Below are 23,553 nucleotides of genomic sequence, written 5' to 3' on the forward strand. Positions count from 1 at the left end.
TTCCTTTCAGTGAAACAAGAAATGCTCATCTCATAGAGCGATGTAGAAAGAAATGTATTTTTCCCTGTCTCTGACCTTCTTTTTATTACTGCATGTACTTCGCTTGCTGCAAAGTATGAATATGTAGTCACTGGAAATCATTCTCCAGGATAGTCTGCTAATTAGTTTGTAGTGTCAGACTTGGTGTTTGAGTATGTCTGTTATGTCTGATCACTGCACTGCCTAGGGTAGGACAGGAACATGAACTAACAGTTACATAGCCCAATTCTAGTTTGTGTCTATACAAAGCATCTTCCCAGTGTAGTGAATAATAAAAATGCCCTCGGGAAAGGGAAGAAACATGCAAGTCATGCTTAAATAGCAGCACAATGAGAAGTGGGTATCAATTTAACAATATGCTGTACCCTGCTTGAGATTACTTCCAGTTAGCTGCAGTAGGTGGAATGACATGAAACCTCAGTGAGGCTGTAGTGAAGAAGCAAAGTGATGAAACCTGATGTCACAGTTCAAAGAGCCCTTGTACAGGCAGGGGTTTGCGTTGCTTCTCCTGAATTTGGAGAATGAGATGCTGAGGCAGGGCCTGATTGCATGGGCATAGCTAAGCCCATGAAACAGGTTGCTGGGAGATAGAAGGCTGGTGAGGCGCTTGTGCCTGCTTTGCTGGCAGAAGTCTGTGTGTGACAGACTTGGCCAAAGCCAAGTCTGACCAAGAGGCCAGCTAGGGCTGGGAGTCACTTCTGACTTTGCCCCCTCCTTTTCTGCTGCACCACACCATGCCTGGCTCTCCCAGCATTCACTGGAAAACAATGTGAAACAATGCCCTTTAGTGCTCAGGCCGATAAAACAGCACATTCTTTCCTAAGTGCTGTGGAAGTGACCCTCCCTTCTCTTCCTGGGTGGTGGAGAGATTCAGATTTGTCTGGGAAATTAATCTGGGAACTGAACTGTACTTCTTCCTTCACGTACTCCCAGAGCTGGCAAAGAAGCACCAGCAAAGAGGGTTTTTCTGCCTGCCCCTTTCACCTGATGCTCCGCATCCTGTCCTGTCCTGTCCATGGGGACCTAGGCCTACCCCATCCACAGGGAACCCAGCCTGCATCATCCACTGGGACCCCAGCCTCCCCCATGCACAGGTGGCCCTGTCTTATTCCATCTATGGGGACCCCGGCCCACTCCATTCATGGAGACTCTGGCCTGCCCAGTGCAGGAAGGGATGGCATGGTAGGCTGCACTCCCCACATTCTCTCTCCTGGATCATAGCAGGAAGAAAAGAATATAATCTTGAGAGCCAAAGAATGTCAGTTCCCACAGTGCCAGCATCCCATAGCTGAGGCTGAGGTGAAGGCTCATTCTCTCCCTTGAAGCCTCTGGCTCTGCTGGGTCACTGTAGTGATGGTTCCAGCCCCTGCTAGGGAAGCTGAGGTGGCTATGGAGCCATCACTGCTCCTCAATGGCTATACAGCAGTTGGCAGAACCAGTCCACTGGCCCACCAGCCACTTGAGCCCAGCACGGCCATGCCACATGGCCAACGCAGCCCCTCCTTGCCCCTGCCTCCCACTGTCTTCAATCAGACCACCAGGTCTCCAAAAAACACTTTATTTAATGCCTGAAAGGCTCCTTCTTTCAGACAGTTGTTTTTGAAATGTTTGGTGCTAATGGCTGTAATGAGCCTGGGTATTGTGGTGAAATAATTACGGGAAAAATTCTGCGCTGTATTGAAGGGAGCAGCTCCAGAGCATGTGTAGATTCTTCACATTCTTAATGCTTTTACCATATGAAAAGTAATGTACTCTTTGCAATTGATTGCAGTGTTTCATTCGTTTTTCATCATCTCCTATCTCTGGAACATCCCTCTCCCTCCTAACAACATATTTTCCTAGATTTCATGGCAAAGGACAAGATCGGCTTTGTGTTGCCATAATCTTATTTGAAGCAGAAAATTGTTTCCAGATTATCCAGCGTGAGGTGGAAAAAACATATTTATAAATTGGTAAAGCAGATAGACTTCCAATTGCGTTTAGTTCCAGGAAGGGTTTGTGATAATTATCTGAGAAAAAAAAATGTTTTTGTTATTAAGTGTCAAAAAAGTTGCATTAAAATTTGTTAGAATATATTTATCCAAGGTTTTTTGTACTTGTTTCTGTTCCAAAGGTTACTGTACCTGAACCAGTTTCTTATTTTAAAACTTTTAACAGTGGAAATTCTGTAACGTATTTTTTGGTTTGAAGGGAATTAGGTCGATTCACTAGTCTTCTCACCACCGCTCAAAATACCTTTCAGCATGAAGACAGAAAAGTAAGGAGCGCACATTGTATTCAATCGCAGTAAGAACATTTCTGCTAGCTGGGGATGGACTGAGCATGCTCTTGGTCCCTCCTGTGTCTGTTAGCATCTCATTAGTTGCTTTGCTGTCTTGTTTTCTGAACATTGGGTGTTTTGGAGTGTCTTCCAGCTGTGATATCTGTGTTGTCCCAGAAAACCTCTATTTCATTCATGGAGTGTGAATGAAATAATTAGCCTGGAAACCCTGGCTGGCTTATGAGTTGAATTGGTTTCTCACTCTGTATCATTTCAGCTTGCCTTTGTATCAATACCTACATTTGAATTTACATGGCCCTATCAGTTGGCATTACTGCTTTGGCCACAAGCTGCAAACGGTGTGAGGGGGTGGCACTGCTGCTCCTGTGCGCCCAGGAGAGCACAGTAGTGATGAATGACCCCTGTGGCACGCTGCATCTGGGGCTGAGCGTGCCATCTCTACCATGTGGTCTGCCTCTGTCCTGTCTTCTTCCATGAGCCATCGCTGCTTGACTTGCTTTCTGAGAAGTGTTGTTCTCAGCCGTCTTCCAGAATCACTGTTAGTGATTCCTTTTGTGTGCTTCTGTAGTCACATAAGTACTAGCATAAAGGGACACATTTTCAAAAGGTCCTGTCTGATATTCCATGCTCATGTGTTTCTGCATTGTGATGTGCCATTGATGTACTGGCATGTGGAGTAGGTACCTGTGTGAGCAGAAGGCTGTTATGGAGCCTACAAGGAAGTCACCAGGTACCTGACCAGTGTATGCATCCATATAAATGGTGTGCAAAGATGAAGACATGAGTGTTAGCCTTCTTATCTAGGAAATGTTGTTGTTGCTTAGTGGCATTTGCTAAGTCACAGAAAACACTGGCCATACTTCTTACAGTTCTTCTTCCTCTCTTTTCTCCTGGTTTTTAGGAATTTCTCAGGAAGTGGGTGCGAAAACAAATCTGCTTTGCTATCATTGTGCTGCACAGCCTGTGTTCAGTGTGCTGTGCCTGATCTGTCACACTTCTGTCCTTTGCAGAGCAGTCAGTTGTGATGTCAGGTGCAAAGGATTTGGGCTGGGAAGTTGTCAGCTCAAGCAGATTAAATGCTTCACAGATAAAATACTGCTTTGGCAAAATTAAAAATAGTAACAAGTAGTCTAAAGGTTTAATCCTGAAATCTTACACATGAGCAAAAATATTGGCCCAATAGAGGTAAATAATAATAATAATAATAATAAAATGTAATGCTGAAAAAAATATTTTTCACTAATTTCAAGAGGCATTATTGATTGTTTTAGGTGCCTTTTTTTTCATGCTGTCGCTACAAGTTTATTATCTGGGTTGCTGTTTTGTTGAGTTTTTTTTAACTATGCAGATGTCTCTTATTGTCTGTTAAATGCAAAAGCTGTCCAACCCAAGATGTGGTAAGCTGCTGTACCAAGGTATATGCAAACTGATAGCCATGAGCCTTTGCACAACTGTAGTGTCTTTCAATTCCTATGGTAATCATTCACCTAGAAAAACAAGTCTGAAAGCAAATATATCTGGCTTTAACAAACGGTTCTCTTGTCTTTCAGAGAGAGGATACAAGCCATGGAGAAACAGATTGCCAGTTTAACTGGTCTTGTTCAGTCTGCGCTTTTAAAAGGGCCAAATACAAGTAATAGCAAAGATGCTTCTAGGTAAAAAAAGAATTCATTAAATCTGTTTCTCTCTAATGATTTCAGTAATCAATCAACAAAAGTAGTATTTGAATGTAATAGTAAGAAAACACTGAATCTTTTAAAGTATCTTTGCCATCCCCGTGAGAATGCTAGGCAGAGAGGAAGAATATGCCAAAGAATAAATAGAGATTACTGCATTACTCTTCTTTGTGTTAAAAAAGAATTAATGTAGGTACATCTCTGTGCTTTCTACTGTTTATATACCATTCCCCTTGCTTAACTTGTCTTAAAACTCATTGAAAAGAAAAAAACAACATTTCACAAGCTACTGGTGATTTAGATTAAAAATGTATATGCAAAACAAGGCCATTTAATTTACTGATGAAAAGCCTCACCAGTTTTATTATTAGTAAGTTAAATTTGTAATTTTTCTTTTTATTGCTCAGTGAGAAGATGATGTTGAAAATTGTGTCCAACAAAAGCAGCACTGATACTACAGGTAAGATAATTCATTTTTACTTCACAAATTATTCTAGTATATGAATAGCCCTAGCTTTACTAGCATCCCAGCTTATAGAAATGTCAACTTTACTTACATTCTGTTAGCTGCACTGACAGATGCAAAGTTTAAGTTTAGGATATGGAAGTCAATCACATCTTTGTTCAGAGATGAATTTCTGACAGTTTGAGGTGGAATGAATGTCACACCTGCAGTGAATGGTTTAAAAAAGATACAGGGTTTCTGCATATGGCGATTTTTCTAGTGATTAATCTCATCTATAATATACATCTGTCACTAACCCCAGATGTATCTAAATCAGTGTAGAAGGCTAAGCTTTTAATTCCTATTTCTGACACCTGAACTTTTCTCTAAGGTTATCTTACCAGTAGGATTCTATGTGTTTGATGTCACTGAGGAATTCAGCAGTGAGCTAGATAGTACTTTCCCTAATGGAGCCATATTGATCTGTTACTAATTATTAGCGTGCTCCTAAATTGTTCTGAGCAAGGTCGATTATGGTGAAGCCTACAAGATCTGGTCTTAATTTAGCTTCCCACTCGAGAGCTGCTGAATGTTTAAACGGTAGAGTTAATGCTGTTGTGAAAGAAGATCTCCATGTGACTGAAGCTCTTTGTGTTTGGGCTGCTGCTCTTGATGTCTGCAGGGTGGGTGGGTGTGTTTATATGACTCCTCTTTATCCTTTGTCATGCACTGAATGCAAATAAAGGCAGTTCCCTACTTCCTGATAAGGCTGTTCCCACAAGGGTGGTCTGTGTTCCAGCAGGTAGTAAACCACACACATTTACTAGCAAATCTGTTACACACTTAACTAGCCTTTCTGCTGGAGCTGTTAATTCAAGTTCAGGATTCCTGTTTATCTGGAATTGCAGTATGTCTTTCTAACCACCAGAAGTCAAACCAGACCTGGAAACTATCAAGCAAATGTAAGAGAGTGCAAGGTAATGTTCTGGTGCTGGAGCTTTGCTCCCAAACCATTCTCTGGTCTGGTTCCAACTCTTCCCTTCCGGCTGGCCCCTGACTGGGGAGAGCAATACTTGAGGCTGTGAAGAAATAAGCTGTAATTTATCAGTTTGATGCAACTTATTGAAAATTCCTTCATTTTTAAAAGCAGCTGCAAAATGCTCTTAGGCTTTTCTCCACTTCCTTGTCATTAATCACTGCAAATTTATAGTATTTCCTACTTGCATAGGCCACATATCATGCAAATAACCTATACAACAATCAGAATGTGCAGATTCACTGCACTGGGATGGATGTCCCGATCTAAGTGAGCACTGCTTTTATTAGGAGTTTTGCCCAGATGGCCTCCAAAGGTTCTCTTTTGACCCTTCTCCTTTTCATGTGTGCATATATGAATGAATTACTCAGAAAGAAATGGGAAATTAAATTACATTCATTGGAAGGACTATGTGACAGAAAGCAATGGTAGAGATTCTTTGGCCTGTAGATCATACCCAGTCCAACAGAATAGCATGGTTCGTCTGACCAGCAGCCATTTTATGTTGTCATTCCCAAAGAGTCTTCACTCCTTTGTTGTGTAACTGGAAGCGTGTGCCTGAAATGACAAAATTACATATAATAAATAGATGCCCTAGCATGGGAAGCAGGAGTGACCAGTTTAATTTACTGTCAAAACATGAGATCAGCATCTGCCAGGTGCTGACAGAAACACTGACTCTATCATACGGCCATACCTGTACCCATCATCTAAGTAAGGATGCTACCATTTCACAACCAGACAGTTGAACCTAGATTATTGTCCCTTCCAACCCAAGACATTATAGAATTCTGTGATCCGTATCAGCACCACAGAGCATCATCAGAGCATCTGTGTCCTAAACCCTGCCCTTCCATTATGACACAGCCACAGAAAAATCTGAAAATTAAACTGTAGCGTGGAAAAGAAAACAAGGTGTGTTGCTGACCAAAGTATGCTACTGCTTGGGCATTGTCAGCCCTATCAGCTAATACTGAGGACTGCTATCCTAAATAATAGAATATTTTGCGTTTGTACCTGCTTTTAAAATTACATATAACCAGAGACAGTAAGTCAGACACAGGCAACCTGTCAAAATATCCAGAATGTTTCTCCTTTAAGTAAATATACTTGGGTTTAAAAGGACCTGACGCATACTTTCGCAGGCTCCTTTTTTGTTCTGCAATTCACTCCAATCTTTATTAGCCGTTAGACAGTTGACTTTAACAATTCCTGTTGACAGCTGCATACTGAGATACCAGTTCTAGCAATTTCAAAGGCTATTTGCCAGAAAAAGTGGTATAAAATGTTGATTGAGCAGTCCTTTCTAGAGCAGTGGTAAGCAGAAATGTGAATTGCTTCCCATCCTAAACAATAAAACATCTGTGCAGGATAAAATTGGTTCATCAGTGTTGAACCAACATTGTATTTTATAGTATGTGTTCCAGTGATGGGAGACATGCATGCAAAACTAGAGAACTAGCTCAATTTGGGAAGGGAAAGAAACCAAAATTTCTAAATCTTAGATACTTCTATGTATCTAGATTGTGAATGCTACATTTGGTATTTCATATAAATTAAATTGTTGTATTTAACGTGTTCTTACTTTGCCAGTCTTTAGCCACATTCTTTACCCTCAGATATTAGAGCCTAAACAAATTTTCTCTATTTTCCACTAGGGCAAATGAGCCTGTAATAAAGTCTGTCTGCTTTTCTTATGTTTTATTGCTTTAGGCTCAATTTTTTTCACAAGAGGTGAGTTCAAAGAGCAGTAGACTTCCACATTCTAGCTGTCTCTCTCCTATTCATGCTTGGATAAATCTCATGACTGAATCCTTACAGCTTTTCTCAGTTTTTTTAAAGGTGAATGACATCAAGGCATTCTTCATTTAGGAACAGCTCAATAGCATGTGACTCAAAAAAACAAGCCTTACTAAAAAGATCATAAGATTACCAACAAATATTCTAGGAAATGCTCACCTACTCTCTTTTCTCCATATTTTGTTCACTAAATAGTAAGAAAGATTGATTAAATGCTGGATTAACTGTTTAAATTTAGATCAGGTGTATCCTGGATTGCAAAACAAAAATGAACAAAACCAGTTGTTCGTTGCCATTTGCTACCCTGTTGGAAGAACAGGAAGGAGATTTCAGTACTTCCTGAAAAGGGTCCAGGAGCCTTTATTTCAGCTACCACTGGCAGTACAAATCAAGAGAAGGAGATGGAACTGAGAGAAGTATTACCCATGTAGTGCCCATATTTGATTCTTTACTCTTTGTGAGCTGTGCTTGTCAGAGAATTTCTTCTCTTTTGCGCATATATATTTGCATTTTTCATATGTACAACCCTTCTTGTAATGATCTGTGGATTTAAAAAATTGTCCATATCTGGTTGCTTATATCACATTCGAAGGTAGATCATGCCAGTTCTTGAATGCAGTCAGCATATGCGGGTATATCATGATCCTGAATTCATTCTGAATCAGCAAGATAAAGTGGTACACAGATATCTGTAGAACAGTTTGTTCTTTTGAGGATGCTTTGGTGTCTGACCATAACATCTTGCTAACGATGGAGTTGCAACCTCAGCATTGCATTTGTCTGTTTGTTTAGTGGATTCTAACCGGATGATAAGGGGACTGAGTAACAGTCGCATGTCTCCCCAGATGATCGTATAATCACAGAATGGCCAGGGTTGGAAGGGACATCAAGGATCATTAATCTTCAACCCCCCTGCCACATGCAGGGCCACCAACCTCCACATTTAATGCTAGACCAGGCTGCCCAGGGCCCCATCCAGTCTGGCCTTGAACACCTCCAGGGATGGGGCATCCACAACCTCTCTGGGCAGCCTGTTCCAGTACCTCACCACTCTCTCTGTAAAGAATTTCCCCCAACATCCAACCTAAATCTCCCCTCCCTCAACATAAAACCATTTCCCCTCATCCTGCACTTATCAACCCTTTCAAAGAGTTGATTCCCCTCCTGTTTGTAGGCTCCCTTTAGGTATTGAAATGCTGCAATGAGGTCACTCCGCAGCCTTCTTTTCTCCAGGCTGAACAAGCCCAGCTCCCTCAGCCTGTCCTCATAGAGGAAGTGCTCCAGTCCCCTGATCATCTTTGTGGCCCTCCTCTGGACCCTCTCCAACAGCTCCCTGTCTTTCTTGTACTGGAGGCTCCACACTTGGCGCAATATTCCAGATAGGGCCTCACAAGAGCAGAGTAGAGGGGAACAATCACCTGCCTGTCCCTGCTGGCCACCCCTCTTTTGATGGAGCCCAGGATGCCATTTGCCTTCTGAACCACAAGGGCACACTGCTGGCTCATGTTAAGTTTTTCATCTACCAAGACCCCCAGGTCCTTCTCCACAGGGCTGCTCTCAAGGACCTCTCCTTCCAGTCTGTAGGGATGCCTGGGATTCCTCCGGCCCAAGTGCAAAACTCTGCACTTTGCCGTGTTGAACCTCATCAGGTTCACCTGGGCCCACCTTTCTAGCCTCTCGAGGTCCCTCTGAATGGCATCCCGTCCTTCAACCGTGTCAACCACACCACTCAGCTTGGTGTCATCAGCAAACTTGCTGAGGGTGCACTTGATTCCGTCATCGATGTCATTGATAAAGATGTTAAAGAGCACCAGTCCCTTTAACAACAGATGACGTTCTAACATGTTGTGACTCTTTAATAAGGAGATGAGTAATTTGGGAAGAAACGCTTCTTGATGTCTTCTGATGGCTTTTTTTCTAACCTGCTCTTATCGTTTTCAAAAGCAAAAGAAATTCTGGAAAATGGAAGAAGAGCAGTATCAGCGTGATGGCAAAGGTCAGATGTTGGGGATTGGCAGCTCTGTCCCTTGCCTTCCTTAGCCTGGGCAGGTAGCACACCTTTCTCTTTCCTGCACCACAGTTCCTTAGTGCTTTCGGAATGGAGATAACTCGCAGCTTAGCTCATTAGCCTTTGTGAAATAAGGTAACATTTATGTTTTGTCCAGAGTATTAGGGAATTTGAGAGGATTTTTTTGCTTCCAGCCTCCCTTACCTAGCTCCAACATGGGTTTATTTAAAGAGCTATGCAAGCCAGTGCTGTTCCTTTCCCTTCAGCCCATCTGGCTGTACATCTAATCACAAAGCTACAGCCTGGGCCTACTTCCAAAAGAGAGCTATGCTCCCTAGACAAAGCAGCCCCTCATTCAGCTGTCCATTTATTCCTTTTTGATGAAAATATGAATCTCAGTGAAAACAACTGCTGATCCTTACTGTGCTCCTGTGCCCTCTGGTTGTATGAATGTTTTTGCGTTTCAGCTCTTTAGGAGTCCCTTGTCGTGCTTTGTGGGCTCTGAGCACAGCCTGCAGCAGGGCCGTGGTGGTAGCTTAGGTGCATCGTGGCAAGAAGAGGTGGCTGGGGTGGTAAGGAGGAGGGATGGTTTGTAGGGGGTGGAATACATTTATTGTTTACAGAAGCAGATCACAGTCCATCTATACTAAAAGGAAAGCAGGCACCCCATGCTGTGAAAATATGTGAATTGACTGGGTTCCAACATGTGGGGAGAGACTAGAGGGGACTGATTCATGCCTTGGCTGCATAACCACAGCGTTGGGGGCTGAGGTTTTGGAGCTTTTTCTTGAGGCAAAGAATAGCAGAAAGGTAGATGCACTTTCAAAAATAGTTCAAATTTGTGGCTAGGGATCAGAACTCGTGGAGGCTTATCCACATTTTTCAGACTCTCTGGTGATTTCTGTCTGTAGGGTTTATGAACTAAAAAGCCTTTTCTTTAAAAAGTGCAAAAACAGTACATGTGGGAGGAAGATACATACTTAAGTGTAGGAAAAAATGCAGTGTACGTGTAGACAGATAAGTATTGGCATATATTAGATTGAAGCATTGAGTGGGTACAGAGTGGCAGTGAACAAGCAATGCTTATTTCTTAAGGGTTGCTTTCTGTTAAGCAGCTCTTTGAAAGTCAAGAGAGTGCTGAATTATGAGGAAGTATGGCAAAAGGTAGAGCAACTTGCTCAGCACTGAGATGAAGAGTGCCATGGTTGAAGCACCGACCAGGTCTGGCTGGAGCACATTTAGCTGGAGTATAGCATTACAAGGGCCAGCACTACACTAGAACAGCTTTTTGTTAAAGCACATCTTTGGAAACCTATGGCATGGCACCCCGTATACAGCACAGGCGCAGCCTGTCCTTTTTCTGACAAGATTTGCAAATGTAATTAAAGCAAGAAACATGATTCTTCTAATGTTCAGAAACCTGGTTTAAATTCCCTCCTTCAAAGATGCCCCCCTCAGATGAATTTTGAGATATCCACATGTTGGCAAAGTAATATCAATATGTTGTTATGCTGAGCAGTACCCACCCGGACACAGTTGGAGATTTTGTTTGTTGACTACTAGAAATGAATGGAAGTGAGGCTGACCACTCTTGGTTCCATGCTCTTTCCAGACAGAAAAATGTGTCATGCCCTTCTTTGCACTGAAAAGTTGCCTCTGACAGGCAAAGAAAAGCTCACAACACTACTGTTGGCTCAGTTTCACTTAACCTGATAGAATGTGTGTTTGTGGGAAGAAATTATGACCAAGGTCCCTGTGCACACTCATTAATTATTTTCAGTTTTCTCGGATGTTTGATTTTAATCACAGAGAAGGAAGAAGGTGCAAGGGGGATGATGGCATTGCACAGAAGTTCGGGGAGCTGCAGCCATACTGTCATGTGAGCTTGAGAAACAAGATGACACTGTGATCAGTGGCTGTGCAGTGCTGCACAGTGTTGGGCATAGAAGAATGGAGTGAGTCCTCCTATTAGTCTGTCATTTTGCCTCTTGGCAGTGAGGAGGAGAAGGGACACACTAGAAAGACAGTTTGAAGAATATGGGGCATTTAAGTGTGTATTGCCAAAAGACAGTTGTAACATGACTTCTCGCTGATGAACTGGCATTTAGCCTGTAAATAAAGCTTCTTCCCAGGTATTTGAGACTTAAAAGAACAAGCTTGGTATTGATGTTGTGTAGAGGAACAGCATTACTTAATGAGGAAAGTCTTGTGATGTCTTGGCTTGCTTGTTTTATGCTGTATTCCCTAGTAAACGCAGTGCTGAATAAATGACTGTCTGAAGGGGAGTAGTTGGCTGCAACATGACTGGAGAGCAGTTCTCTACCACACTATTATTTCATTCTTTTTCTCTTGGTTTTATACCTTTGCTGTTGAAGACAGTTGATAGAAAAAATGCAATCATACTTTAAGCTGCAGAGCCCAAATCTCTATAAAAACCTTTTCCCCATGCTTGGCAGTTTGAATCTCCAGTGATAATTAATCACAGTCCAGGAGTCCTGTGAATTTGCATCAAATTGCTCCAAAAAGGCTTCAGAGAAGACAGTCCCAAAGCTACTTGCAGCACCAGTTGAATTTGCTGCTGTTCAGTATTAATCTGCATTTATAGCTAATTTTCCTATCTCAACTATTTGTGGTAGGAAGCAGTTTTGTCATAATGCAGCGCTCTGATATGGCTGAGGTTCCAGCACAGATACATTCAGATATTTTATAGTCTCTCCTCGGAATCTTACTGAATGGTCAGATGCCAGTCCTCTCATTCACAGCTGTGATTTTCTTCTCTTGTCCCTCTGTGTGAAATGCATATGGATTCAGTGTAGAGAGAAAGAACCGTGTTTGCACCTTCTCTCTGGTGAGCTCAACTTCTTGCTGTTGCTTACTTGCAGGTGCTGCTAACTTATCTGGGGGGAAGAACACGTTGGCAACAGTGGAGTCAGCTGTCATTCATCACCCTGCTGGAACCCCATCGATGCAAGTCAGCCTGCATGGTATGAAACGCAATGTGTCAGATCTGCGACTGCAGCTGCATCATATGAAGCAGCTACAGGTATGATTAGGGAAAGTGGGTATTCAGTACACACCTTTCTTTTTCTTTCTTACTCTCTCTCCCTTAGTACATATGTCATTTGAATTAGAAGAATTACATAGATAAGCAGTGTCCCAAGTAGCTCAGATACAAAAGCATTACTGCGCCAGTATATGCCACTTGAATAGTCCTAGAAGTATGAGAAGTAGCCGAGAGTAACTGCTGTTGCTCAGATATAGAGAAATAACTTGATTTCTAGCTTTGTTGAATGACACTAGACATTAAAGTGGCAATTATGTTATAATAATATTAAGTCTGTGATTACAATTTGGACTCTGCTATGCTATGTACTGTATAAACATGTTGGAAGAGCCACGTTCCTGATCCATACTGTTTATAGTTGAGACAGCTTTTAAGTTTCTGAATAAACAACTTTGATGTAAGGAAACGCAAATGTAGCTGAGGATCAGTAGGTATGCATTAAGCTAGAGTTTGAGTCCTCTATTTACAGAATGCAGAAGAATAGCCAACTCAAGCAGCTAGGGGAAAGGGTGATTTCCAAAGTTACTGCAGAGGTTTGTTGTGCCATACTTAAACTCACATTTTTGCCAGTACCTTCCTAACACACATCAAGACTTGAGAACCTACAAGAAAAAATAATAACAATGAAGAGTTAACCAAAACTATCTGTTGATATACATAGTCGTGCTACCAATGTAAATATGTGCTGCTCATCTCAGACACTGTGAAAACATGCGTATGCAGCTGTACCTCCACTTAATTAGAAACTGAAAAGCACTGTGTATTGTCTCAGAAGATGTAAGAAGAACTAAAGCAGTGTCTTACAGGACAAAGTGTACAATGAGGAAAACTTCAATACTCTGCCAGTCCTCCTTGTCTGGAAAATGAAATCACATGTTTAGTATTGTAGGGCTGCAGCCACTGCTGTCTGTATTAGGGAGGTTTTGAATATAGGAACAGTTCTGTGTCCATTTCCTTTGATTTGCTGATTAATTTTAGAGCAGAATAATATGATTCAGAATGATTAATCAAATATGATTCCAATTTTTTAACTAAAAGAAATTGAATTATGAACCAGCCATGGGGCAAGGGAGCATAAAGGTGAAGTAAACATCAGAGTAGAGAAAACATAACTGAGACAGAAGGTCCTGTGGCAAGTTCCTATGTTCAGTTTGCTGGTGATGAAGAGATGTTAGAAGGTGTTTGGGGCAAGCAGTTGAGTCAAGTAGGTGATCTCTGCCTGTCACATAGCTCCCATGATTTTACTTTTTCAGGAAAGCTGACTTCCTTGAGATCTCTACCCTGGCACATTATATATGAGTGGACATTGTTGCTTGTTTGTGCTTCGGGCCACTGCAACTTCTCTGTCCTTCCATAGTTCACTGCCAATGACCACCAGCTGCACTTGCTATTTGACCTTGCAAAATAGGATGGAGACTGCAAGTGTTGCACTGGTTGCAGTGAAAGTACTATTCTCATAGGGCCTACTTGCCAAGGAGGTGGCATTTCCCCAGCTGCAGCTTGTCTCCATGCTCGGAGCAGTATCCTTTCTTACGCACCTTGCTTTTGTTAGGATACATTGAGTAAAGAAACTTGTACCATCTGAGCAAATGATCACTGCCAATGAAGTCTAGAGAAGGGAAAAAAAAAAAAGGACATATCCAAAGTGGGCTCATTATATTTGGCTGACTTCCCTTATTTCAAAAATGGTAGCAAATATGGGTGCCTTATGCCAAAAGTATGTAGGCCAATTTGTGACAGTTGGATGCAAGGACTTGTAGCTTAAGGGAAGCTTGTGCATCTCACATAGAAATTACATTCATGAGAGTGAGATTGTTTTCATGATGTTCCTGAAATGGTGGAAGTATTTCGTAGAAGAGTTCACAGCTTGTGGGGCAGCAAGTGGAATAGTTAGTTCTAAACTGAAGAGTATTAAAATATCACACTTTGATGGAAAGAAAATTGAGCTCAATTTCTTTGTAAAAGGGAAAAAGTATTTTTTTGTTTTTCCAAATTATGTGCATATTATCTTTGGCAGTACTTCATATTTGTTTGGTTTGACTGTTTCTTTTGGGTTGTCAGTCAGTTTGTTCCTGTTTGTGTGAAATTTTCATCCAGTGACAGTCTAAAAGAAACACTTCCAAAGAACTGGAAAAGATGATTGCACAGACACAAAAGTTGGCAGGATAGCTAAGAAGCAAGAACAGGACATAAAACTATATTTAATACTGTCTCTGGTTCAGTTTTGAATAGATGGTATCATTGTAAATTTTTATTCATGTGCTTTATATAGAATCAGAGGGACACGTGATAGAAAGGACCCATCCGTTCATGTATGCTTTGACTGCTATGGCAGAATCCTCTTTAAAACATTTTCAGCAGGAATTGAGCCAGATGAATGGATTCACACAGTGATTAAGTGTGTTTGTTAGCAGATACAACCAAAAGGTTTGACTGCTTCATCCTATAGTTGGATTTTAACCAGAGATTCATGAAGCAATTAAATTTGCATACAGCGGATATAAGACGTTAGATACCTTCTTGCTGGTCCACTAGTATCTTCTTTAAGCACTCTGATTTTCAGAGATAGTCAAGGAAGCCTAGTTTCATGATGATGTGGTGTTTTCCTCATTGCCTGTGTTCTGTATGTATTTGTTGGAAAGACTGTAGCATGTAATGAGTGCAGTGCAGTAATTCATTCTGCACTCCTAGGTGATGACAGCCTTTAGTATGAGGTTTGAAGCAAGCCTTTAGAGTATGTGTTCATGATATATTATCACTAGCTTGTCTGTACTTTAAAATTTACGTCTGTTCCTACCTTTCTCTAATTGAAGACATTTTAAGGAGAAGCGGTTAGATCTGATTAAGGTTCAGCAATAGAAATATGCATGTGTGCTTGCTTTTCCCTCAGTAAATGTATCACTTGCAGGGAAATGAGTGCTGCCAAAAGGATAGAAAACGTAATAATAATACTGTCATAAATGGTACATGATACTCAAATAGTCTCACAAGTGTAACTTTGAATTAGACATTCAATTATGTTTTGAATTGCATTATAGAATTGATGAGACTAGATTTAATCTATGCATGGTAGCAAACTTTAGGAATTAGACAATAAGATTCTGCAGAGATCCTGAGCTGCAGGAAGTCAGTCCTTGTTTGTGGATGTGCAGTGTGTGTCTGGGAGGTGGGTGGCCCAGAAGCCTCTCCCATCAGGGCCTTGCATGCTCCTACTGGAGAGGGTATCCCTGCTGTGTATGAGAAGCAGGGCTATGGATTGATAGCTTGTTTTCCAGTTACATATCTCACGAATAAGAATTGGTTTAAAGTGAACTAGGCTGGTTATCAGGTTATTTTCAATCCTGGAGTACTTGTGAAGAAACTGGGAGTCAAGTTCAGTTCCAAACTGTGCAGGGAAATATGCTAAAGTGGCCAGAGACTGCCTCCTCTTCCTCACTGACAGCTCTTTCCCTCTACTCCTGTTCCCTCTGCCTTATGTTGTCCTTTGGCTGATCACTCTACCCTGCTTAAACCCCTGGTTACTGGTTTCCTTTGATTCCTTCTTTTCTCTACCTGCACCCATCTATACCTCCCTCTCCTCATCTGTTCTCCAAGCATAAAGAAACCTAGGTTTGTCAGAAAAAGGTAGGTGTTGGTTGAATTTTGATAGGAATAGCTGAAACATCTCTTTGACACAAAGACAAGTCATTTCCCAAACTTCAAGATCTCCCTCTGAACACTAAGTTTAGGAAATCCTGAACATACTTGCTTTTTGAAATATTGATGAGTTATAGTTTTATTCCCTAATCTTGTTATCAGAAATGAATGAACTTTTATAAAATGAATGAACCTTTCAAATGCTACTCAAGAGCTCCATAAATTGAAGTGACAAATGCCTGTAGATGTCACTATAATAAATATACAACCTCATAATAAACATTAAATAAGCACGTTTACTATTGCACACACCCATTCCAGCACACAAACCCCATTTTGGTATGCTGGGAATCACACAGCTGAGGAATATGGAGGTCTGAAATTCTGGACACTTCAGGCTCAATTTTGACTCCGGAACTTCTCCTTGACCTCAGATAAGTTGTTTCACATTTCCATGTCAGATTTCCCCACTTTTTAATGAGCTGTGAATAAACAGTGTGGATGAAGTGTTACATGCTCATTCTCTCATTAATTTATTTGTGTTTCATTCTTGGAAATACAGCACAGTGAAAGTAGTGTTTGTCTCAGATAGCTGTCCTGATCTCACTGTAAGAGATTTTAATATATCAAATCCAAACACTAATCCTAAGGTAGGGAAAAAATGTACACGGTCTGTCTTCAAAAGAATCCTGTCTAGTACAAAGCAGCTGACAATGTTTATAAATCTGTGCTGTTTCAAATGTTTTCCAGCCTCATTTTTTCCCCTTACTGCTTACTGCTTAGGCTGAGTTTTGAGCTTACACCTCCTGCTTGTCACAGCCCAGTCTCCTCTGAACACTCTCAGTGAAGTGTTACCCTCTGTCTCATCTTAGTTGTGTCAATGGAGAAGGCAGTCAGGCATAATGACTGAAAAGCTTGGAGAAGAGAACTGAGTTTGCTCCTCTAATTCAGGAACTGATTGGAAAGAACAATCTGACAGAGGCTTTTGTTCCTGTACTTCCCAGGAATTCTCTTAGCTTCAGGAGAAGTCTTGCTGCCTTGTACTGCCTTGTATGTAACCCATTTTTGTGATTCTTCCTATTAAGCAGTATTTTTTCTTTTTATGTTTGCCTGTTAAGCTGGAATATGTAGAAGGCTGTTGAAGGATTGATTGCTAGCTTTAAAAATGGAATTTAGTATCCTAAAGTGTTTTTTAAAATCTTACAGTATGATATTGTTGCTGACAGTTGTTTTGTTTGTCTGTATCCTGAAGTTGTGACTGGATGGAACCCTACTTACTGCTTTGTGCAAACTTGTCATTTACATAAAAGACTTAAGGACTTATAAAGACTTAAGGAACAAAAGACTTAATTTGTGTGAGTGTTGAGTGTAACTGCACTAGGGCTATCCACACAGTACAGTCTAGTTTGTTTTCTTAGTTTTGTTTTGTTCTGCAAACTTAATACCAGTTTAAAAAATGTTTTAGATACTTAACGTGAGGCTAAGAGTGTACAAATAGTAGATCTCTTGAGAAAGAAGTGTGAATGGCCAGCTTTCAGAAAATTGCCCTATTTTAAAGGGTTATTTTGATGGCTGAGGGAGGTTTTTTATTTCACAGATGAGTCTGTCTGTCACCAAATTACACTGGATGGCACAATCCTTTCTCTGCCACTTGAGAGAGTGAAACATTCTGTTCTGAGAATGACAGTGCATTCCAGCTCCGACATTGATGTGTCTGGCTATCCAGTAGGCATGTGTATGTGGTACAATGCATAAGCATTAGAGAGATGCACAAAGTGGAAGTCAGGCTTCCAGCATTCTGGTGAGGCATGATTAATACTTGGTTCATGCTGGACTGAGCCTTATAAAGGGGACACAGTCCCTACAGAAGTTATGCACTGAAGGTGATTTATTGAACCCAACATCTTTTGTTCACCAGCTGACAACTGGAAGTTAGATAAACACTTTAGAAGCTAAGTGAATGTGGTTTTTTCTCACCTCTAACATTTCCTCGTGAAATAATGTCCATAGCTACAGAGGGAAAGAAGAAGGTAAAGTCACTCTAGCTGTAGGGCTGTGTTTATCCCAACCTACAGTGTATTCTGTTGCCAGGGATGTCAGTCAAGCAGGAGAAATTGAAGTTGATTTCTTTTGTGCAACAGCTGCAGAACCAGGAGATGCTGAAGGCAATGGTGAAGAAAGCAGAGCTGGAAATCAGTGGCAAAATGTTTGAAACAGTAAAGAGGCTTGAAGATCCTGTGCAGCGACAGCGCAACCTGGTGGAACAAGAAAGACAGAAATACCTCAGCGAGGAAGAAAAGATTGTAAAGAAATTATGGTGGGTTGAGAAAACTCTTAGAATTTGTTGCATTTCACTGTTATTTTTTGTTTTTGTTTTTGTTTTGTTTCCCTTTCACCACTGTCTTCAATGAAACTGGGTCTGTGCATGCTCTTTTAGCTATGTTTCCTTGTACTCATATTGTCCGTAGAACCAGGTCTGTTTTGTACAAATCATTGGTCCCTGACTAGGAGTCCTGCTTAGCACAGCTCACTGGGCAAGTCCTATCAGCATGAAGAGTTTCAACCACTTCAGAATTCACCTTTAAGGAAACAGATGTCTGTAAGGAACAAGATCACCTCCGTCTTCAGAAAGACTCCCCCTATCCTAGCTTTCCTCTTCTGCTTTACCTATAGCATTTTAGGGAAGCAGAGAAGAATTTCGTTAAGAACAAATGGATGCAAAAGAAGGTAATGATTAGTTTTCATAGCATGGCTGATGCAGGAAAGAGCCACCTAGACTAACCCCTGTCTGAGCAGGGCCACTCAGAGCCACATCCAGACAGCTTTGGAAGCCCTCAAAGGAGGATGCTCCACCACCTCTCTGGTATACCTGTGCCAGTGTTTGTCACTCACAATAGAGAAGGACTTCATTCTGTGCCCATCACCTCTTGTAATGGTACTAGCACCTTAGAAAGGAATTTAATTGTCTTCTTTGTACTCTCTTTTTAGTTATTTATACACTCTGATAAAATCCCCTTGAACGTTCTCTTCTGTTGGCTAAAAAGTCCCAGTTCTCTAAGCCTTTTCTCGTAAGAAAGACAGCTCAGTCCCTTCTTTATCTTTGTTGTCCTTTGTTGGGCTCTTCCCAGTATGTCCATGCCTGTCTTGTATTGAGTGGCCCAGAAATGGACACAGCACTCCAGGTAAAGTGTCACCAATGCTAAGTCAACGGGAAGGATCACCATTGCTGACTGCTGGAAACATTTTGCCTAATGCAGCCAAGAATACCATGTGCCTTCTTTGCAGCAAGAGCACATTGCTGGCTCATAGAATCATTAAGGTTGGAAAAGGCCACTATGATCATGTAGTCCAACTATCAAGCCATTGCCACTGTGCCCACTAGACCACATCACTCAGTGTGACATCTACCTTTTCCTTAACACCTCCAGAGAGCTTTTTCTGCCAGGCTACTACAGCTGGATGACCCCAGCACATCCTGGTGCTAGACATTGTTTCTCCCCAGGTGCAATTCCTCTTGTTGAATTTCTTGAGGATTCTGTCCATCCATTTCTCCAGCCTATCTAGGTCCCTCTGGATAGCAGCATGACCCCCTGGCTTACCAGATGTTCCTCACAGATTTGTGCCATCTGCAAACTTTCTGAGGTTGTATTCAGCCCCATTATCCAGATCATAAACAAACAGATTAAATAGGACTGGATGCTATATTGACCTCTACTAGTTACTAGCATCCAACTAGACACTGCTCCACTGATAACCACCCTCTTTCTGAGCTTTAAGTACAAAAGTGAGATTTCAATAGTAAATACTTCAGCTATTGCATTTGGAAGGTGGGGAGGTCCTAAATAGGGTACTCAAGTTTAATTGCAATTAGCAGTGCCGTTGTCTCTTTGAGACTCACTCTTAGAGTAAGACTTACTCATTGGGATTTCCATACAGTAAACTGCAGTTAAAAAATGTGTGGCTTTTTTTTTGTTTTTTTTTTTTTTGTTGTTTTTTTTTTCTATGTAAAGATTTTTTTATAAGACTTTTTTTTTTTCCCAAAACTTTGGTCTACCAAGACTGGTAGGATCCAGGTGTTTGTTTCAGTCCATGTTCAGAGTCGGGAGGCAAGATGAGGTTAAAATCAATGAACAGTTTAACTAGTTCTAACACTCTCATTTGTAGAATACTATTTAAATAATTATTTCTCATACTGCATGTAGTTCACACCAGACGAATGGCTCCATAATGCCGAGAAGCTTTATAGTCTGCTTTCATTGGAAATGATAACTGAAGAGCCACAGGAGTACAGTTATTGACAGCCAAAGAAAGTAAATCTTTCTTTTGATCAGTGTTTTGTCAGTTGAGTATGATCTGTAACATAAATTGTGCATCTGTAAAGACAAAGTAGAATGTTTCTGAGGGAGTATACATTTTCTGTGAAGAAAAGTTGTGTGCAGCAATAGTCCTTGTTGGTATATATAAGCTGTTCAGCAGGTTTGTAGTCTTAGCATAGTATTTCAGTCCCAAGTAGCTCACCTGCTGTTAATCACTTTGTTCATATGTATCTCATTGCTTAGTTTCCAGATTGTTTGCTGACTGTGGAAAAAAACCACAAACATTTGTGTGATAGTTGTTTATAGTATTGCCTTATAAAATGGATTCTTCATGAGGTCAAGTGCAATGTCGCTAGTAGTTACAGCTGCTCATTTAGGATACTGCTTTGATTGCAGTATGGTTGTTTTATCAGTGTTTACAAAGTCTCCACTGCTTCTGTGCTACTTTAGCTCAGTTATCAAAGGGCAGGATCCTTGTGAAGCAAGTGCATGTTGTGCTATGCCAATTTACTTTGCAGCTAAGAAACATTGAATGGGAAAGTATCATTCATTTGCTGATGTGACAGAAATGTGTCTTAACTCATTCATAAGATTTAAATGTTAGCTCAATCTTTTTGAAGATGTGTTGGAAACAAATATTAAATCATACATTTATTTTTCTTTATGCCCAGTGAAATTTCTTCATCATGTATTTGCAGGCTTGCAGGATCAGTGCTCAGAAAGAAAAGCACATCTGATAACAATGCTTGAAGTTCAACAGTTGTTGCCCTCTTGACCTTTTGTGCATCATAGATCTAAATCAGTTGACTGAGTTCATGGAAGATGGAGCTTAAGGACTTAGGCAATACGTCAAAAGTGTATTTGATGTTCTGTAGCATGAATTGCAGCTCCATCTAAAGAAATAAAAGGAATGTTCTTTTTGTCTCCTAAATCTCAGCTAAAAAAACTTTTTTTCTGCAAGCCTGAAGATTATCATTGGAAAATTTAAATTAAAAAATATTGCTGCTAGTTTCATGTTGTAAACAGCAGAGATGTCAATATACACCTCAGTACAAGTTTTCTGTTGAGCAGCTCTACATGAAACATACAGAATTGTGTCCATGTGTATCAGTTGTAGCAGGATTACGGATCAGAGGTATATAATGAAAACAGGGAAACTAAGGAGCACTGATAAACATACAGTTTGTATCCACTTGTAACAAGGAAATATATACTCAGAATTAACTGAACAAGTTTTTACTATCCAATCTTTTCAGCCAACATTAGAGATGTCTTATATGATTCTTTCTGGGATGCAGATGCTAACCTAAAAATTGACCAGACCAAGGGCAAATTGTGACAGTGTGACATATTGCCTAATAAAGTATTTCTGTGGTAAGGAACACGTTACAGTTATTAGTGGTTTATTATGTTGTAGGTTATTATAAGCACTTTAATAGACAGGTTTTTACAACCAGAGTATTTAAATTATATCCATCTCTGATGTGCTTGATAGATTCTGTACCAACTTGTAATTTATATTATTTTTAAGAAGAGTATTGGACTGCCTTGTAAGAATAGCCATGCTCAGAGAGCCAGTAGTAGCAAATGTTAAAGTTATATAAGAACAACGCTGAGCAACATGCTCAGAGTGCATCTCCTTCATTTCAGTAACTTTGTAGCTCAGAGATTTTTCAAGCGAAAGATGGCACCTTCATATCCAAATCTCTGTGGGCATTGTTTACCTTCCATGAAAGTATGCTTTTTTTCAAATTTATGTGCATTTTGTTGTGTATATTTTTCAAGTTGGAGGAATTCTGTAGCAAACTTCTTTCAATTTTTAACATCTCTTATGTGTCAGTCAGTCCTCAAACTCTTAAATTATTCAAGGCAGAATATTTACTAACTCTACTCTAGTCATAACGTTAGAGATTCCCCACTCCTTTTCTCTGATCATGGCTTTTCCAGCCTGAAAAGGCCTGGTCTGGTTAGTTACTCCTCATGTAGAAGCTATTGTGTACATTGTGTATTGTGTACATCATCCTCTTTTCTTTTCTGTAGCCTTTCTAACTCTACTGTACATCTGTGAGATGGGGTTGAGAAAGAGGAAAGCCCTGCAGAAGCTGTACGAATGTGGCTGCAGGAGGACTTCATGCAGTGACGTGGGGATTGTCTCCCTGCTCTGGTGTTCCATTGCAAACCCAGTGTCACACTTATGAGGGCTGATTATCAGTTCGGTGTTCATAATTGTGTATAAAAATTTAGGTTTTGGGAGGTTGTTTGGGTTTCTGATTTTTTTTCTGTGTTTGTTTGTTTTTGTTTATTTTTCTTCTTCATGTGAGCATTACCTTACATTTACTAGGTGTAAACTGAGTGTTTGGATTTTTTTTCCCCGGTCAGTTAAATTCAGATGATCCATCTGCAGCACTTTGCAGTCAGTGTTCATTTTCATTCCCCTGCATAATTTAATATCTGTTGGAGGTTTTTTGACTATACTATTCATCCTCTGTTCTAAATCATTTATAATATTTTGAAAAGCACCAGCCCTAGCACAGATCCCTATGGAACCCACCAGTAAGCTCCATTCATTGAGTAAGCTGTTCATTGATCCCTTCCCTTTATCTCCAGTACTATATCCACGAGAGAATTTCCCTTCTTGTCCCACAGCAACTTTTCTTTCGTAAAAGCTTTTACTTAGGTATCTTGCTGAAACTTTTGGGCTGCATCTTGTCCCCATGCTTTTGCTGTTTTCTTCAAATGACCATCTGGATTTGTGAAAGCTCTTTATATAAGTCACATTATGTTTATCCTTGGGTCCACTAATTCTTTATTGTTTATTCTTTTTTTATAGCATCTATCAATTACACTAGCCTGAAGATGTCAGTCTCACCAGAGATTACCCACTCTTTTAAAATTTTTGTTTTTATCATCTGTGACACTTTCCACTACTATAGTGCCAAAGAAATTCTAATCAAGAAGTAAGATGCCTAGCATTAATAGTTCAACTGTTTCATCCTTGAGTTGCTTTTGAACTCCAGGGCAAATACCATCTGGTCTGGGTGATTTGTTGCTACTCATTTTGCAGTATCTGTGGAACAGGTTACAAAACAAACTGACAATCTGAGACAGATCCTCTGATGCTTTTTTGCCTAAAGAAAGATCTCAGCATAACAGTTTGTCTCTGCTCTTCTCTGTAAAACATAGATGTGTTTATCATGTATTAGTCTTCTGAAACTGTATTAAGGTGATGTCTTGTTAATTGGGTTTGCACAA

At 40.5% G+C, this 23,553-nt stretch overlaps 1 protein-coding gene across 18 annotated transcripts in view; it reads left to right on the plus strand.

Annotated features, from left to right (window-relative positions):
* The window catches only part of KIAA1217 (KIAA1217 ortholog), a 345,028-nt gene that overhangs the window by 301,586 nt on the left and 19,889 nt on the right, over positions 1 to 23,553 (plus strand). For 15 of the 18 annotated variants that reach the window (XM_090142968.1, XM_090142967.1, XM_090142969.1 and 12 more), the window contains 4 exons: positions 3,871 to 3,975; positions 4,404 to 4,456; positions 12,168 to 12,328; positions 18,127 to 18,302. In XM_090142968.1, coding sequence (XP_089999094.1) covers positions 3,871 to 3,975; positions 4,404 to 4,456; positions 12,168 to 12,328; positions 18,127 to 18,302 — 495 coding nt within the window. The remainder of the gene's footprint in view (positions 1 to 3,870; positions 3,976 to 4,403; positions 4,457 to 12,167; positions 12,329 to 18,126; positions 18,303 to 23,553) is intronic. The other 3 variants (XM_090142965.1, XM_090142978.1, XM_031614324.2) reach the window with 1 other exon arrangement.

The sequence above is a fragment of the Phasianus colchicus genome, chromosome 6, assembly GCF_987193195.1.
Source record: "Phasianus colchicus chromosome 6, bPhaCol1.hap1.1, whole genome shotgun sequence".
In the NCBI taxonomy this organism is placed as follows: Eukaryota; Metazoa; Chordata; class Aves; order Galliformes; family Phasianidae; genus Phasianus; species Phasianus colchicus.